The 18,007-nt window shown below is 41.1% G+C and overlaps 1 protein-coding gene across 1 annotated transcript in view; it reads right to left on the bottom strand.

Annotated features, from left to right (window-relative positions):
• LOC108800068 (eukaryotic peptide chain release factor GTP-binding subunit ERF3A) overlaps nt 1–18,007 on the bottom strand; it is a 219,248-nt gene that overhangs the window by 66,818 nt on the left and 134,423 nt on the right. The window contains exon 14 of the mRNA XM_018572010.1: nt 2,094–2,187. Within this exon, the coding sequence (XP_018427512.1) occupies nt 2,094–2,187 (94 nt within the window). The remainder of the gene's footprint in view (nt 1–2,093; nt 2,188–18,007) is intronic.

An 18,007-nucleotide genomic window follows, 5' to 3' on the forward strand; every position in this document is an offset into this window, starting at 1 on the left:
TGGCGCAGTCAAGCAGTTGCTTGACCTGCCTATATGGTATGGCTTTAGTTCTGCTTTAACATGGTGCTTATAACCACTTGGAGTAGCAAGACATTTTAGACCATATACTGAATAATCCTGGCTTCCAAGATCATGAACAGCCCAACTGTTACACATCATCCCGAGAGGTCTACTAGAAAAGCATACAAGATTGAGGGCCGGCTCACACCACTTGCAGTGCATTCCAGCTGCTGGAACGCACTGTATCCCATACTACACTACCCCCCTGCGTTCTGGGGTGATAGGGGGTGTGGTGGTGCATCAAAGTCAATGGCACCGCAGCCACGCCCCCGTACACAGTGCGATTGCCCGCACCAGAACGCGTGTCACAACAATGCCTGTGTTGCAGTCCAGTGTGATCGAAAAAAATAGTGCATGCATCAGAATACAGGGGGAAGTTTAGTATGCAATACATTCTGTTCCAGCAGCTAACCCCGTCTGTGGTGTGAACAAGCCCTAAATAGAGAACTACAGTAAACACATGCAGCAGACAAACACACACACTGCTGTGCCCCAAGACAGAGTGAAACATGTATTGGGGCCCATTTGCACTAGGGCACTCTAAAACCGGTGTAAAAAAATGCATTGCATTGACCTGCAATTATAAGCATTTTTATGCATTTGTGTTTTTGCATATGCAATTTTAAAGAGGCATTTCTTCTGACATCATTACTGTTGTAGGTCAAATTTAGAAGTTGTGTGTGTTACAATGCAAACATGTTGCACCTTACCACACAAACTGCAACGCTTTTAAATGAGATACTGTAGCATGTACATGACATATACAACGCTACTGTTTTGTATGTGTCATTGCATTTACCAACATTTCTCCAGTGCGGAAAACACAGGTATATGCACACAGTGAATGGGCTTAAAGCTGAAGTCTAACGATTTGAAAATAATCTGTTAACCTAGTTACATTTTTAAAGAAATTACAACATATAGATCAGTAAGTCTACTGCTAGTATAAGGGCAACAGAAAGAGTGGTAGAGGGAGGGGAAGCCAGGTTTTAATTTGTCTGGTGTTCCTGCTGCAGATTCTCACTTCCTAACAAGGGTTCTAGCTTTCTCTTGCTCTACTAAAGAAAATTACAGTGGTACCTCGGTTCACGAACGCTTCTGTTAGGCAAAATTTTGCCTCCATTTGCAAACTCTGCATCGGGTGACGAACACAACCGTGGCCATCTTACCCGCTCTGACACGTGGTCGTGGCTTCTTCTAGTCGAGATCGTGGTCACAGACAGACCTGTGCACACTTGCTGTGAAGCTATTTTGTGTGCTTTTTAGCACATACAGTACTGTACAGTATAATTCAAATCCAGCATGGCTCCAAAGAAAGTGCAGAGCAAGCATGGTCGTAAAAAGACAGTGCAGCGCAAGAATGGTAAGAAGAAGGTTTTGAAGAAAATAACCATTGAATTGAAGGAAATTGTAGAAAAGCATGATTGAGTTTAGTGTTCACTCTTCATACTGAACTGTACTTTGTTTCATATTTTTTTGGTAATTTTTTTTTTTACATTTGGTTCAGAACGGATTAACCTCATTTACATTGAACCTTATGGGAAAATTTGATTCTGTTCGCGACCACGTTTGTAGGGGTCAGAACGGATTAACCTTATTTACATTGAACCTTATAGGGAAAATTTGATTCAGTTTGTGACCAATTCGGTTCGCGACCAGAATCGTGGAACTAATTAAGTTTGTGAACCGAGGTACCACTGTATTTTTATTTCTGTGTTGCTGTTGGAGAGTCATCCTCACTTCCTTTCTGGTAAAATGTCAGCAGGAGAGGAAGTGAGGATACATCTCTTAACAGAGCCCTAACTAGCAGCATAAACCTACCAGGTAACTCTTTCCCACTTTATCCAAAACAAAGAAAAAAAATTTGGTTGAATAACGGATAACCACCCTGGAAAAAAGTAATGTTATTGAACTGGCCATGATATTACATGACAGACAGTTGGCTGGCTAGATCACAAGAATTAACTTTCAGTGGTAATACTGTTTACTTCACTCTGTTTTGTTTAGAATATAAAAATGCAATAACTGCTTACTTTGTATTTATCCACAATTGGAAGTCTGACAGGTCCATCCATTGATCTGTTGAAGCTTGGCAAGTTATCGAGATATGGGATAAACGGTAACCCACTGAGAAAGAAAACATTTTTAAAATTGCAATGAGAACTTGTTGTTATCAACTGCACCCCATTAGATAATTAACCCCCACAAGAATGCCAAGCAGGAGGTTGGCAGGAAAAAAAGTATGTGTGCGGTGTATGTTAATGTGTGGGGGTAGGAGCATAAAAGGAGACTTATTGATATGTGAGGCCATAGATATCCACTGATAAGGTGATTTAGTGTTATGGGACGGTTGGGGCGCCTACTACTATATGGGGGATGCAAGGGGGAAAAAATGGTGTTGACCCTGGTAGACCTGAAGAAACAAGGAACTAAAGCTCTAAGGTCACTTATATGCTACAAGCCTTTTGTTTCCTATTTTAGGAGGAAAAAGCCACCATCTCTTCTGCTGTCCTGGAAGATGACAAGAGAAAATAATTTTTAAGTGTCACTGGTTTTATTAAATTTAGGCTGTAATTTTAATCATTTGGCTGCTTAAACGTAGTGAACAAATGAAGCCATTAGAGGAACCACGGCTGCTTGCAGGGAATATGTTATTCCACACACCTGAAGTGTGTAATAGGACCAGTGTTAGGATCTCCATTACAGAGCTGTCAGCAAAAAGGCCGCAGGTTAGGTTTAAGAGTGTGTCAAAAGGCCTTTGCCTTGCATCTTTGGCATCAGTTCGAGATGCTTCTGAGATCATTTATAATTCAATGACAGGCAGATGACTTCCTCCTAATAAAACGGTTTTAAGAAGCTTTGGAATTCCAATAGACTTGTATGGGAATGCAAAACCTGTCTGTCACAAACAAAAGCCGATCAACACAGGTCCTAAAAGCTATTTTCTTCACAGGGTAGATTGCTCCAGTTTTGAAATACCCCCTCCACTGGTTCTGACACAATCTGGGAAAAGTTGCTCATGGCAACCAATCACCTCTCTTCAGTTTGCTCAGTTAAGCTTTGAAAATGAAACAGAGAAGCTGGTTGGCTACTATGGGCAACTGCTCCAGGTTCTGTCTGCCCCAGTCTTGATAAATCCCCCCTCACTGTATTTCTGTTAACCTCATCCATAAGCTGCTAAAAGACCTGTTCTGTGTTGCATTGTCTACTCTGTTTAAAAAGCAAGAGTAGTGCAATTATAACAGCAGAGAATGGGTGACATCAGATATGGCTGTATTAAGAGCAGTTACACATTAAAAATACCTCCCCTCACACAAGGTGCACATACATAAACAGCTTTTCTACAACACATTCAGTTCCCCACATCCTAGGGATAGAACATTTGTTTTGGGGGCCATCATTAAGGTTTATTTCTAAAGCAATTGGTTGTAAAGTTTTTTTTTACACAGTACAGGTCTTTAAACACTTGAAGACCAGGTTGTTAAACCCCCTTCCTGGCCAGGCCATTTATTCAGTCATGCAATGCTCTAGTGAAAATAATTTTATACCCTTTTTGGGGGGGACAGATAGAGCTTTCTTTTGGTGGTATTTAATCACTGGGGTTTTTATTTTTTTTCTATATAACATTTTCTATATAACAAAAAAAAATACCCTAAATTTTATTTGAAATGTTAGAAAACATTTATCATCCCAATTTTTTGGTAAAATATAAAAGACGGGGTCACGTCGGGTAGACACCAAACATGTCAAGCTCTAAAATTGCTCACGCCCGCGAAATGGCAGAAAATGTCCACACCCAAAATTGGCCATAGGCGACACTTTAAAAGCTTTTACCGCTCATCAGTTTAGTGTCATCAGTAATTATTGGACCTAAAATGATTGCTCTGATTCCGACGTTCGCAGCGATATGTAACATGTGCGGCACAATAGGCAGAATAGTCGTTTTCATGCGTTGGCACCGTTAAAAATGTTTTTGTGTTATTTAATTTTTTTTATTTGTCTTTCTTTTAGCTTCTTTTTTTATGCTTTCATTTTTCTTTAACTTTTTTTTACACTTAACTTTATTGCTATCACATAGGGGACTAAGAAATCCCCTATGTGATAACCAATTCACATGACAGGTGCTTTTTATGGAGACATCAGGGGTCTCTAAGACCCCTAATGTCACCTAGGGACACCCAGAGAAGCTGATGAAGCAGAGATCTGTTTCATCAGCTTCTCACCAGCACCTGTAACCGGAGAGTGACACTGAATGCAGGAAGTGATGTAATGTACATCACTTCCTGCATTCGGGGACCAGAGAGGAGCTCAAAGGGAGATCGTGTACACCCGCAGCTACTGCAAGCGATCGGGCATCTCTAGAGATGCTCGATTGTTTGAATGTAAACAGTCATCACTGGCTGTTTACATTTCTGACAGTTTCCCCACTCATGGGGGGAGGAGCAGGACGTCTTAAGACGCCCTTTCACTCCTATAAGGCTCCCATCCGGCCGTTCAGGTACGGCCATGGACGGGAGGTGGTTAAGAGCATCTTGTGGTAAATCTTTTATTGCCACATTTGTAACTATTATGGCAGAGTAATCGAGAGCTGAAAACAAATTTGGTTTAAATTTATGTAGCAGGATTCAGGCATTAATGTAGAAGTTATTCAGGTGCCAATCCAGCCGTGCTGGGGAACCTGGCTGAAACTTACCAAATATAATATTGACTACAATTGGTCAATGACATCAGACAGGTTTCCTGGCCCTACTAGAATGTAAACATTTTTTTTTTTTTGTTTGCTTGGGGTCGATATTACAAATTCATACCAGACCCTTATCCAGGCATGCAGCCTGGGTGGCCAAGAAAGGAATGAGGGAGGCCTGAACCATAGCACGCGACATGCACTGCAAGTGTGGTGTGAGATAAGGGTATGGTATGAATTTTGAGGGAGACCTCACTGTTACTTTTGTTTGAGAAATTCTGGGCTAAACAGTGACTGCATCCAATCAGATGTATTCAAACATGCTGCAGTTTTCTGAATATTGTAGCCAGCGTAAGAGAGTACTTCACCCATGCTTTTAAGTAATTTTCTCTTTTTCAGCCCAAGGGGTAGACGAAAGAAGTCTCAAAGTGTATGCTTACCTTAAATGACAACCATGAACATTACAGCACCACAAAATATACACTTAAAAATATGCTAAATGTTCGTATTAAAAAGGAGTATTAAAGTCTTTCATGCAAATTCAAAAATAGCAAGTTAAAAATAGTGCATGCATTCATACTAGCAAAGTTTTCTTTTGCTTTAGCCATATGCTATCTTATAGAATCTGTTCCATTACCTCTCCTCTACATTAGTGGCAGATGAAGGTGGTGCTGCCATCTGAGGGAAGTTATGTGTAGGAACCATTTTATATTCTGTCCCAAAAACTAAGAATCTAGTGGGTCAGTTCTAGCCACACCTTAACCCTCACCCTCTAATGCTTTCTTTCTAATAGACACTCATCACTTGTTTTGCTAAATGCAGCTATCAACCAAATGAGAAGGCACAACCCTTGCCCTCAGCTGCAACTTTGTAGAACTCCTCGTTGCTGAGAAGCTGTTTGTCTTTCTCCTTTTACTAGTCAGTATGTATTGTTATGCTGACCAGAGAGTCGAAAACAAATGTGTGTTTTGAATGGTGTGTGCATATCCCCAAGTGTATTAATTTTTTGTTTTGTTCTCTCCTCCCCTCGTCCTCATTTTCTGTTCATTCTCCCCCTACCTTTTTATTTAATTGAGCTATGTTATACTGCTTTTGTTTTGGGGCTCTGCAAAGTTTTTATGGTTTTATTTTCCTTAGTAGTTACTACGGCTTAGATTTTCTATACATGCACAATTTTAAAAAAAAAACACCTTTAAAAAAATATGAGAAGGCAGCACACAGGACAGTACTGTACTTCCTATGAAAAGCAAATGACCATTGAGCTATGCAGCAGCAGAGATCAAGCCAAGAGGTCAGAGAGCAGGAGGTAGGCAACCTTTGCACTCCAGCTTTGGTAAAACTACAAATGCCATCATGTCTCTGGTCTTGCAGTGCCTTCTGAGATTTGCAACCTCAGCTATAGTGCTGAGGTTGCCTACCCATTAGAGAAACCCACATAATGTTTCTGCACCTGCACAGCTGTGAAACCTACAAGAAATACTGGTTTGCAGGAAGTTTTGAATTCACTAATTTGTATTTTGGAGTTCCAGAGTTGGCATTACAAAAATAGTAATGCTTTAAATCTTCTTGTATTGTCTTTAAAAAAAAAATCAGTTTTTAAATAAATTAATGCAACAGACTAAAAGGATTTCTAACTAAAGATGTAATTAGAGTAGTTTTGTGAGTTTTTACAGTATATCTAAACTTGTAAAAAAAATGTTGCAGCCTACCATTTCTTGAATGTAGTGGCTAGTTAGTGTTTTTTTTCTGCAAAAAAAAATAATTAGATTTTTGTCTTACCTGTACAAATAGGATTTTTGTACTCAACATTAAATCCTTTTCTTGACCAAACAAGGCAGCATAGGAATGGATTTAGTTCCGCCCCTCACCCAAACACAGGACCAGTTACACTATAAATTAAATCACGCCTCCCAAGGCCACCATTCTTTTTTCTGTCCTCACTGCTCAAGCCGGTTATACTAAGAATATGTTTGATTTTTACCCTCACCTTGCCGGTCGCTTCTGGCCTGCCGCACAGATTCAGCCTCTCCTTGTTGCAAAGTTTCCTTTGTTCAGGTCGCTAAATGCTATTTTATAAGGGAAGCCTACCCCCATATCTTCAGAGTTTGGGGTGCAAGAAATGGTCTCTTGGGGTCCTTTCATATTCGGGTTTGCCTCCTCCATCATGGCAACATGTTGAAGACACCTGCTTGGGCTCCTGGTCTTCTGGCTCTGAAGAAACCGTGACTCAGCTGCAACATCAGAAACTGTTGTATTTTGGCTGTAGCAGCCAAAGGGAACGGACTGCATCACAACTGCATGTGGTGTGAACGAACCCTAAGGCAGTCATTTACAGAGTATTGCCAGCATACATCTTAGGTGATAATTCACTGCCAAGGATTCCCTTACTGTGTGCCTTTAGTCATCCCCTAATCAGGGCAGTTAAAAAGGTCATATGTTGGAAAGAATATATACCCATTCAAGACGAGGTTTGTTGCTCTAATTTATCCTCATAATCGATGCAACAGTCATCTGGTTTATTAGGCATCAGAACACCTTATATTAGTAAATAAAGTTTATCTTTTTCTGGAGCACCCATAGGCCAGTAATGCTCTTAATTGCCAGGGCGATCCATACTTGGCCAGAAAATACAGACGCAGACCTTGTGGCTGGCAATGAGGTCTCAGGGGCAAGGTAATTACTGAATGAAATAAATCAGCAAGTGACTTTATAGTAAAGCTGCTATGGTGTTGCTCATCCGGGACAGCAATTACCTTGTGTTGGTGCAGATCACCACACACAATATCTAAAGCCACAAGGGATGAAAGAATTCACAATCAGGTTTTCTTCATTTCAACAAACCAAGATTACTCCCTCACAAGAGAAACAAAAGTCCTTTTCAGGGTTCCTCTTGTTGGTTATATGTTTAGATAAAGCACTGAGATCTTGAGGAATGCTAAATTGGAGTTTTACTTTACTTGAATATGGCATTTTGAAGAAAACAAAGAAAAATTACTTCCTGTGTTTCATAGACAAGCATGCACACAGAGACTAGCATTGCATTAGAGCGCCATCTACAGCTCAAATGACATCAGTACATTCGTAAACATTTACCAGTCGGTCTCAGGTTGTGAGAGATTGTGCAAGTTTGAGCATATCCTGTTCAGGATCCATGGGTCCGGTTAAGAATTCAAGACGGACACTCAAATTATTCTTCTCATCTTCCAGTCAGTTTCATTCCCATCAGAATTCCTTGGTGTAAGCAAAGCTCTAGGTCCTATGTACACAGATCCAAATGGTGTCTCAATCTTTCCAGTCCAGAAATGTCAAGCTTTTTATCCTCTTTTTTTCCTAGTGGGAAAATCAGGAGACTTAAGACTAGTCTTGGTTTTGAATGCTTGGAACAGAGGGAAAAGGATCCAGATCTTGGATATGGAGTCTCTGTATTCAATCACTTAAGCCATCAACAGGCTATAGGATGTTATGGCTGGCAGAAGTGTATTCATGTTCCTGTACACCTTTACTTTCTCAAATGTCTTTCTTGCCATTTTAAAGTTCCCCTTTCAGTGTATCTGCCCTTTGGGCTCGCCACAGTCCTAGGTAATTTTCCAAATATTACATCCAGTTACTGCCTTCTTGAGTGAACAAGGCCTCAAGTACTACACTATTGTGGAGACATCCTGCTAATAGTTCAGCATGCGCATACTCTGGCAGTCCACAGGAACATCCTAAGTTAGGCTCTGATCAAATTAAACAGGTTCCCCAACAGGGAAAGCCAAGCAATGCCAACACAATGGATGAGGTTTTCAAAGAAACGCAGAGTCTCCAACTAAGCAGCTGTCTTAGTGTTTTGTTTGAGGCAGATCAAGTCTCCATCCTACTTATTGGTGTCCCATTGTCTCAAGTTGACAGAATCAATTCAGATAGTTAAATTAGACTCATTGGAGGCTGAGGGTCTTCCAACAGGATCAGAAAATATTCCCTGTGCAGCAGGGTCAGGATGATTTCAAATATGAGATTCTTTGTTTCTGACTAAGGCCGCGAGCCTATTTCAACTGTCATTAGTGTCCCTATCCAGTGATAGTGTTAATAATGGATTCTTATGTGCTAATCACTTCAATAACCTCTTAGTCCAAAGCAAGTGACAGTCCAACGGGGGAAGAAATCTCCAGCACCTTGGAGTTCCGAGAACCTTTCAGATCCCTTGACCCTCTATATTGATTCATTGAACAAGATGGTTTTTCCATAGACTCAGTTTCACAAGTGAGGAAGCAACTTGCTCACTGCTGGAGGTACGGCCAATCATGAATTCAGCGCTTAACTCCCCAAAATTTCCTGGCTGACACTGTAAGCCACAAAGCCTTGGACAACAATTAATGTTTTCTTATCCAGCAGTATCCTGTGGATCAGCAGCAAGTGGGTTATCCAGATCCAGACCATATATATATAACAATACAAACATATAACCATGTAAACATCCTGTGAAAAGACTCTCTTCCGGGGAGAAATCCAATCAAAAACAAAAAAGATATTTCTTAACTTCTTCCTAAAAAAGCCACCATAAATTTCCCTTCCCATTGGTATTAAATTCTTCCCCCTAGGGGTCTCAACTAAAAAAAGCAAGGAAAATAACAACCTAAAACCCCTCCCATCCCTAAACCACCCAAAATAAAAACTAAACAAGATGAATTGGAAAAAAAAAAAAGTCAGTCTCATCTCCTCCCCCCTCCTCCAATGGCCATGCAAAGGAGCCTCACATTCCTGGTAAGCACATGGTAGTGATGTCAGACTCTATCCATAGTTTCCATGTCACCATAAATTGTGGGTACCTGTGGTGGCATTGCTTCACTAACTCTTCAATTCTTCTATAATTCCATAGTCACAGCGTCTTAAATCATTCAATCCCCCCAGTCCATCTTCAAGGCATACACGGAACCCGCAAACATACACCGAGGCGGAACAGCTTCAAATCGCGGCTTTGCCGCTCACTGCCTCCAAACTCCGCCCAGCTGTCATATTTAAATCGGCGGATTCCCGCCACCGTTATACCATTCCTATTGAGCTTGATAAAGAGGTTGTATCCTCGAAACGCGTTGCTCCCGAGTCTCCACCCACGACCATACTGACCTGACCACCTTTACCCCACCTTCATCCCGGCCGACCTTTCATCCAACATAATCATCACGGCCCGGGTACAGGCCAAGTCTCGGTTCACACACAAATCGAGCCTCTCCACCCGCAGCTGCAGCCACAGCAGCCCAGCCAGACGCTACTCCGCACATCGCCTGCTCTCCCCATCACAGCAGCGGTGACACGGACGACATGTGTGTGCCACTAACCGCTCCCCCGTCCACCCCTCTCCTCTCTTCATCGCTTCCCTCCTCGAGATGAGCAGCCCCAGGCAGCATACCAGTCCTCATTGAATACACACCTTGGATTTCACGATCCTCCCCACAGACCGGTCCTCATCTGGTCCTGAGATCCACTCAAAGTAAGTGCTACATCTCCTTCCGTTTTTTTCTCTCACAATGTCTCACTTAGCCATATAGCCCCTTCAGCTTTGCGCCCACACGTTTGTTCTTTTTGTTTCACAAGCACAGGTACTCCTCCTGTCTCCCAGGGCTAGGTAGAGCTACTTAATTCAGGTTCAATCTGAGAGCGCTGTCCGTGCTATTTTTGTGTGCTTTCTTCCCCAAAAAGATTGAATTTCTTGACAGGACCACCAAACATGTAGCATAGTACCCCTCTCTACTCCACATCTCCAGCATTGATCGGATATGTAATAAAGTGGGGTATCTAAACTATCTTGTCAATATCTTAAAGTTCCGTTCCCGCATATAGCTTGAAATACTTGATTTAAATGTTAACACAAAAGATAGTTTCCAATCATCTTGGGATAGTCTATAGCCCAATTCTGTTTCCCATCCCCTCACATAAAACGGTCTATCAGAGAAGGCTTGGATTAAAGGAGAATTATGACCTGAGGGCAAATAAAAACACTCCTTACCTTTATTATATTAGCATTCTTCCATTTTTCTGAAGTCACAGCACATCACACATCAGATAAAGTCATCAAAACCCACAGGAAACGGCTACCTCCAGCCCTGCTCCAAGCTCCTTTCCTCTTAGGGGGCATTAACAGTTGATCCAGCCCGCCCTCAGCTTTGTTTTTCAAATTCTCCTTCTGCTGTGGCCGCGCTTCCTCTCATCGAGCACAGCTGTGTTTTGTCAGAGCGTGTGCGCTGGCATTTGGGAGTGGGAGGCGGAGTCTCAAGTGAAAAGGCAGCAGCAACAGATGGTTAGAAGTGAACTGCTGACTCAACCTCCCTGTACTTTCAGTGCTCTTTTCGTTCTCTCATCAGCAATCCGGATGTCAGCATGACACAGGGCAGGGGGAGAGAGAGAGAGGGGAAAGAGCCCTCTCTCTCTCCATCATTTACCACATATGAGCAAGTCCATATATGGTGAATTATCATGTCACTGGGGATCCCTGCTGATCGGATGCTTGCCAGTCTGCAGGGATCCCCAATGACATAATTAACCATATATGGACTTGCCCATAAGTGGTAACTAATGGAGAGAGAGAGGGCTCCTTCCCCGTCTCTCTCACTGCCCTGTGTCACGCTGACATCCTAGACGAGAGAGGGGAAGGAGCCAGTGACGAAGATCATTGGGGAGGATCCCGACAGTATTGTCAGGATCTCTCCTCATTGCGGCGCTTAGCCCCGTATGTTAAAGGGTTTACAGGCTTAGGGTGCATTTTGGCTTATAGGAGTAAATTACACTATTTACTCCATTAGCCTAAGGAATGCAATAATAAAGAAAAAGTAGAACCCCATAGTTCTGCTTTAAGAGAATGTATCAAAGAGAATAATCTTTGATAGTTTGTGTTTGCTTTCCTTTTGGTTCATACACAAGTCCTCAAAGGGGGTCATATCTCACCTAAGAGGTTTAAATCTCAAAAGATCAGTAATGAAATGTTTAAGCTGAAAGTACGCATACCACTCTCCCCGTGTGGAACCACCTTCTGGGGTCAGAAGAGATAAAGGATATATTGTCAGAACTATTGGGCCAAATGGAATCAATTTCACAGGCCTAAACATGTAATTCTACAGACGTGTCTATGGGCATACTAGTAGCCATTTTGTCTATGTGCTATAAGGTGAAAATAAGTTCATTCTTTTCTGGTACAGAGACCTTCAAAGAGAGATTAGGAATGTTAATATAAACATTCTTCAGATCGTAAATGGTGGGGGTCTCAGAAGCATATAAGTTTGGGATAGTGCCAGCCTGTGTCGGTCTTGATTGATTACTTCTGAACTCCACGAGAATACAATCTACAAGAAAGTGGAGTTTCTAAAGAGTTTTTTTTTTCTTTTGTTCAATGAATAAGAAGAAAGGGGCTTTAATATTTATTGTGGTGATATTAGTAACAATGTTATTATATTATTATATTATATGTAGCATCTATCTGCCTACTTAATTGACTGATTTTAAGTAGAATTTTATACATGTACTTTTATATATCCAAACTATATTCATTATATATTGTTTGAGTGTACCCATTGAAATATATTGTTATGTATTACTAATAATGGGGTTTTTATATTTAAGTGCGAGAAATTAGGTGGTAAATGCCAAGGTGTACTCTTTTCTTATATGTATGAAAACTTCTGGGTCTAACTCTAGGCTAAGTACCTCACGTTCAAGGAATTTAAGGAGGACTGCTAATTGGTTATTAGACTGTAGTTCCCAAAGCGTAAATGAGAGCAGACGCGAGGTCTGGCACGGTGTGATTAGGATTGTCAAAAGTTCATATTCATGGTTTTGTCCAAGGTCTTCGGTCAAAGGTTATATCACTGCCTTATCTGTAGAAATTAGTGAAATTAAATGAAATGCTCCCAATTTTTACATAGAACAATAGTGCCCCCTGATGGTGATTGTAAGGGAAAAGTCCATGACCATATAGGGTATTTGACGTCATGTTTCACGTCAGTAATCACGTACACCGCAGGGGGGGATATAGACCAGGAGCCCAAGGGAGATTGAAAAAAATTCCATGAAGAGAGAGAGTCGAACAAGACAAAGCAGTAAGCATATACATCCAAAGGTATAGGTCAGAAGCTGAGGACGGCTGTCCTAGAAACTGAATTAAAGAGAACCTGACTATCCTTGGTTGCCGAGCGTTGAATGCTGACTTCTTCCAAAACAACTAAATTTATATTGCTGGTAAAGTATACTTTCTATCTGTATATTAGGCAATTCATCATGGTTTATATTCGGGTAAACCATTAAGTTCTTGTAGGATCTAGATTGATCTGAGATCATTTTTAACTGCAGTAAAAATTGTGTCTTTCAATCTGGGGAGATTATTATATACTTTTGTTTTATACATTTGTATAAATCTCCAGGAAACTGATTTTAGTTTCTAGTCAATGGTCTAGTCTGATATAGATATTGAATTAAACTGGTGGTAATTTTTCTCTACTTTGTGTGGGCTTATTGCCAGCCCTGTGCATGATGGGATAAATATCGCCCATGCGCTGTGAAAGTTAGAGTTTGTGAAAATCTGTGCTGGGAGAAGTCACATGTCAATTCTGAACCTTTTGTTTTCTTATTCTGTGAGATACTGAGAAGATACCCATTACATTTAAAAAGTCGTGTTATCTTGGTTACATTTATATTTTGAACAATATCCTGTGGTTATTTTATGCATTACCTGTGTTATCAAATTGATTGATATTATCTGATCCATATTCTTTGTCACCAATTAGATTTTTATTATTAATTTTGCACTGATTTTTGATAAATAAATATCTATATTTTGTATACTTTGGTATTCCTCTTGTCTTCGAAGTCAGCGCAAATGAAAGAACTCGCGTAAATTTTGATTTATGGAAATACATTGGGAATCTCCTTAACCATAGATTTTTAATTGTTTCCATAAATAGAACTGTATATCAAAGCAGTATAAACATTCTGACAATATACCATGATCTGAAATTGCCTGAAAAATAGGGGCTGGTTCCATAGCGGTCCATTTAAAGAATACTTAAAGAATGGAGGTAGAGTCTCCTTGATCAGCCTTATCTGGGGATGAATCCATGGCATCGAGGTCAGTATTAATGGAGTAGCTGCTTGTTCAATAGATATCCACAATTTACATCGTTACATAGTATTTGGGGTTGAAGACATAAGTCCATCAAGTCCAACTCATATAGGTCCGCGCATCATCTCTTTCTTAGGAGTACTTGTACCCCTGTATATTACGGTCCCTCAGGAAATCATCCAAGAGTTTTTTGAACAATTCCACACTCCTGGCTGAAATCACTGCCGATGGCAGTGAGTTCCAGACCCTAACCGCTCGTACCATGAAGAACCCCCTTCTGGAATTTGTTTTCCACCTATTTTAGGTGGTGGCCTCTAGTTTTTGTAACAGAGTTAATCTTAGAGTTTGTTGCCAATGTTGCTGTCGCCATTGAACATCTTGTACATGAAAATCATATACCCCCTTAATCTCCATACTTCCAACGTGAACATGATTAAATTTAGTAGCCTTGTCTCATAGCTCTGGTCCTCCATTCCCCTAATTAGTTTAGTTGCCCTCCGCTGGACCCTCTCCAGCTCAAGGACATCTTTTCTTAATCTTGGTGACCAAAACTGGACCGCGTACTCCAGATGAGGCCGAACCAATGCTCTATAAAGTGGCCCATTTATAGACTTGTCTCTGTAGTACATCCCCTTCTTAATACAGTACAAGACCCTACTTGCTTTGTTTACAGCAGCCTGGCACTGCAAACTACCCTTTAGTTTGTGGTCTACAATGACCCCCAAGTCTTTTTCGATTTCTAACTTCCCTAGTGGCATACCCATAATTGCATAACCCATTTCCTTGTTTTTATTTCCAAAGTGCATTACTTTGCATTTATCGACATTAAACGTCATCTGCCATATATTCGCCCAGTCCCCTATTTTATCCAGGTCCTCCTGTAATGCTATGCTGTCTAGGTCCGTTTCTAATACCCTCCCTATTTTTGTATCGTCTGCAAACACTGAAATATGGCTATTCACACCCTCCCCGATATCATTAATAAACAGGTTAAACAATATGGGTCCCAGCACAGAACCCTGAGGCACACCGCTTATTACATTAGCCCAGTCTGAAAAGGTGCCATTTATAGATACTCTCTGGACCCGTTCCCGTAGCCAGCTCTCTATCCACGTACACACCACTTCATCTATGCCCATAGATCTCAGCTTGTGTAGTAATCATTTATGTGGTACCGTATCAAATGCCTTTGAGAAATCCAGATATACCACATCTGCCGGCCTCTGTCCATCCATATCTCTACTTACCCCCTCATAAAAGGTTAGCAAGTTAGTCAGGCAGGAACGGTCTTTCCTGAACCCATGCTGATTGTCATTAACTATGCCATTATCCTGAATAAATTCTACCAAAAATAGTCCTTAATTATGCCCTCTAGCAGTTTACAAACCACCGATGTTAGACTGACCGGCCTATATTTCCCAGGTTGGCATCGTGCCCCCTTTTTGAATATTGGAACTACCGTGGCCCTCCGCCAATCACTTGGGAGTCTACCAGTCAGTATTGAGTCTTTGAAAATGAGGGATAATGGTCTTGTTATAGCCTCACTTAGTTCCTTAAGTAACTTGGGGGTGCAGGTTATCTGGACCCGCTGCTTTATTTGCATTTAGTAGTTTAAGTCTTTGTCGTATCCTGGTTTCCATCAACCACTGGGGTATATTTTGTGTTGAACTATGTGTTTTATCATGTATATCAAACCCGTTTCCCTCCTTAGTGTATACTGAGGAGAAAAAAGTATTCAGTGCCTCGGCCCTCTCCTTGTCATTTGTGACTAACTTTCCGCTTTCGTTCTTTATTGGGCCTATCTGCTCCTTTCTCACCTTTTTACTGTTAATATATTGGTAGAATTTGGTTCTGGTAGAGGAATACCAGTCTAATACGAGTTAAAATTGCTGCCCAATAATACAACTCCATATGTGGAAGAGCTGCTCCTCCATCCTGTCTATGCATTACTAATATATCATGTCTTAATCGTGGTGAAGTAGATCCCCACACGTATTTGATCATAGCTGCCCTCAAGGTTCTAAAAGAAGATTTTGGAATTTTAATCGGAATAATCTGAAATAGATAAATAAATCTTGGTAATTTATCAATTTTAATTAGGGCTGTGCAAATTAACGATTATTTCTCGATTAATCGGTAATTTTTTTGATCTATTACAATTTTTTTGATCTATTACAATTTTTTTGATCGATTACATTTTTTAAAATCTTCCTGCATGAGCGCCAGCCAAGGCATTGGCCTATACACATTCAGCACAGCAATGAAGTAATAAAATTAACTAGGATCACACTAATCCAGCACGTTATTATTCTGAGTTGCCCCACTCAAGCGGCGGCCATATTGAGTGGGGCACGTGAGATTAATAACGTGCTGGATTAGTGTGATCCTAGTTCATTTTATTACTTAATTGCTGTGCTGTATGTGTATAGGCCAATGTAGTTGGATCTGTATGCGAGTTATAATTTATCGAAATTAATCGATTAAATCGATGAAAAAAAAATTTGATTAATCGAACACAAACATTTTAAATCAGTAACAGCCCTAATTTTAATCAACCCCATCCTTCCCATCCACGAATGCATTTTCGGGCCCCAACTATTTAGGTATTGGATATTTTAGTGCTTATATGTTTCCTTCAGTCTAAATAGGACCATCAATTATCCAGGTAGGGTGAAGGCAATCATTTGATCCATCCAGGGTTCTCTCTGACACTGGAATCTTCTACTAATCCTAAAAATTCAGACCTTCTACAGTAGATGCTACATCCAAACACATCCAAGATTACCCTAAGTGGCTTGGAGGCTTGGAAGTCAAGACTGACTTTCTTGCATTACTTATCTTCAGAGTATTTGTATGCTGGAGCACCTACTAAATGTTACATTCTACAGTGTGGAATAATAAATTCATAGGCTTTGCAAGCTCAAAAGGGTTTTGACTTTCTTCCCCTTGCCATGACAGATATATTGGACTTTCTTCAGGCAAGCAATATGTACTTGGGGTGTCGGTACCCTCTATCCGCATCCTCTGAGACCAAATGGGCAGCTAATTTATTGATAAGCTAGCTCTTAAGGGCTTACGCAAGAATTTACTCTTCAGGAAATTGACTTAATTTTCCCTTATGATTTACAAATAGTGCTGGATATGTTCTTCCTTCTCGTCTTCATCTAGGTCACACTTACTCAGATGGACAGTAACATGTAAAATAGTTTTTCTCACAACAATCCCCTCAGGGAGGAGGGTCTTGGATAGTCAAGCTTAGGCTGCAAACCATCTTATTGCTACCATTTCCCAGACAGTATAATCCTACATCTCTCCCAGCATTATCCAAAGGATGGAAGATCCTTCCATCTAAATAGGACATCAATGTTGCCAATATTCAAGAATAATGTTTTGTTTCAGCTCATGCCTTAAAATGTGGCTGCGATGCTGAGAAAGTACATTGAGGTCCCCTTCTTTCAGGTCAATCTGTTAATTTTTCTGGCTGTCTCAGAAAGGGACTCCCTTGCATCCACTAGGTCACATGCATTGTGGCTGGTCAAGTAGATGGAGCCACAGATCAATCTCTGGGTTCACTCTACTGAAGGATTTCATCCTTATGGACAGATTTAGTGGTGTATCTCCAGAGTTATACTGGAAGGCAGTAACCTGGTATATGTTCCTGTCCCATTACAGAGTTGATCCAGGAGTCTTGTCCATGGTGAAGTTTGGTTCTGAATGCGTTTAGCAATTGTGGTAATAGATAGCTCAACTTTGCCCTCCCTTGATTTTGCTTGCCATGTCCCATTCGAATGCTGCCATGTTGGTGTCAGGAAAACAGAAAATTGTATACTTACATATCGGTAATTTTACTTTCCTGACGCCAATACATGGCAGCATACAGGACCCTCCCATGGCTGTCGCATTGAGGGCTTGTTACGAGAATGGTTGCTTTAATTTATAGTATAACTGCTCCTGTGATTGAGTGAGGAGCAGAGCTAAACCCATTCGTATGCTCCCATGTATTGGTGTCAGGAAAGGAAAATTGATGTATCCAAATTCTGAAAATAACCAAACCATATCCAGGTATGCAAAAGCCTGGAAAAGGGGGGGGGGGGGGGGGGGGGGGGGGGGGGGGGGGGGGGGGGGGGGGGGGGGGGGGGGGGGGGGGGGGGGGGGGGGGGGGGGGGGGGGGGGGG

Source organism: Nanorana parkeri, unplaced genomic scaffold (genome assembly GCF_000935625.1).
Source record: "Nanorana parkeri isolate BGI_ZX_2015 unplaced genomic scaffold, ASM93562v1 scaffold1899, whole genome shotgun sequence".
Lineage (NCBI taxonomy): Eukaryota > Metazoa > Chordata > Amphibia > Anura > Dicroglossidae > Nanorana > Nanorana parkeri.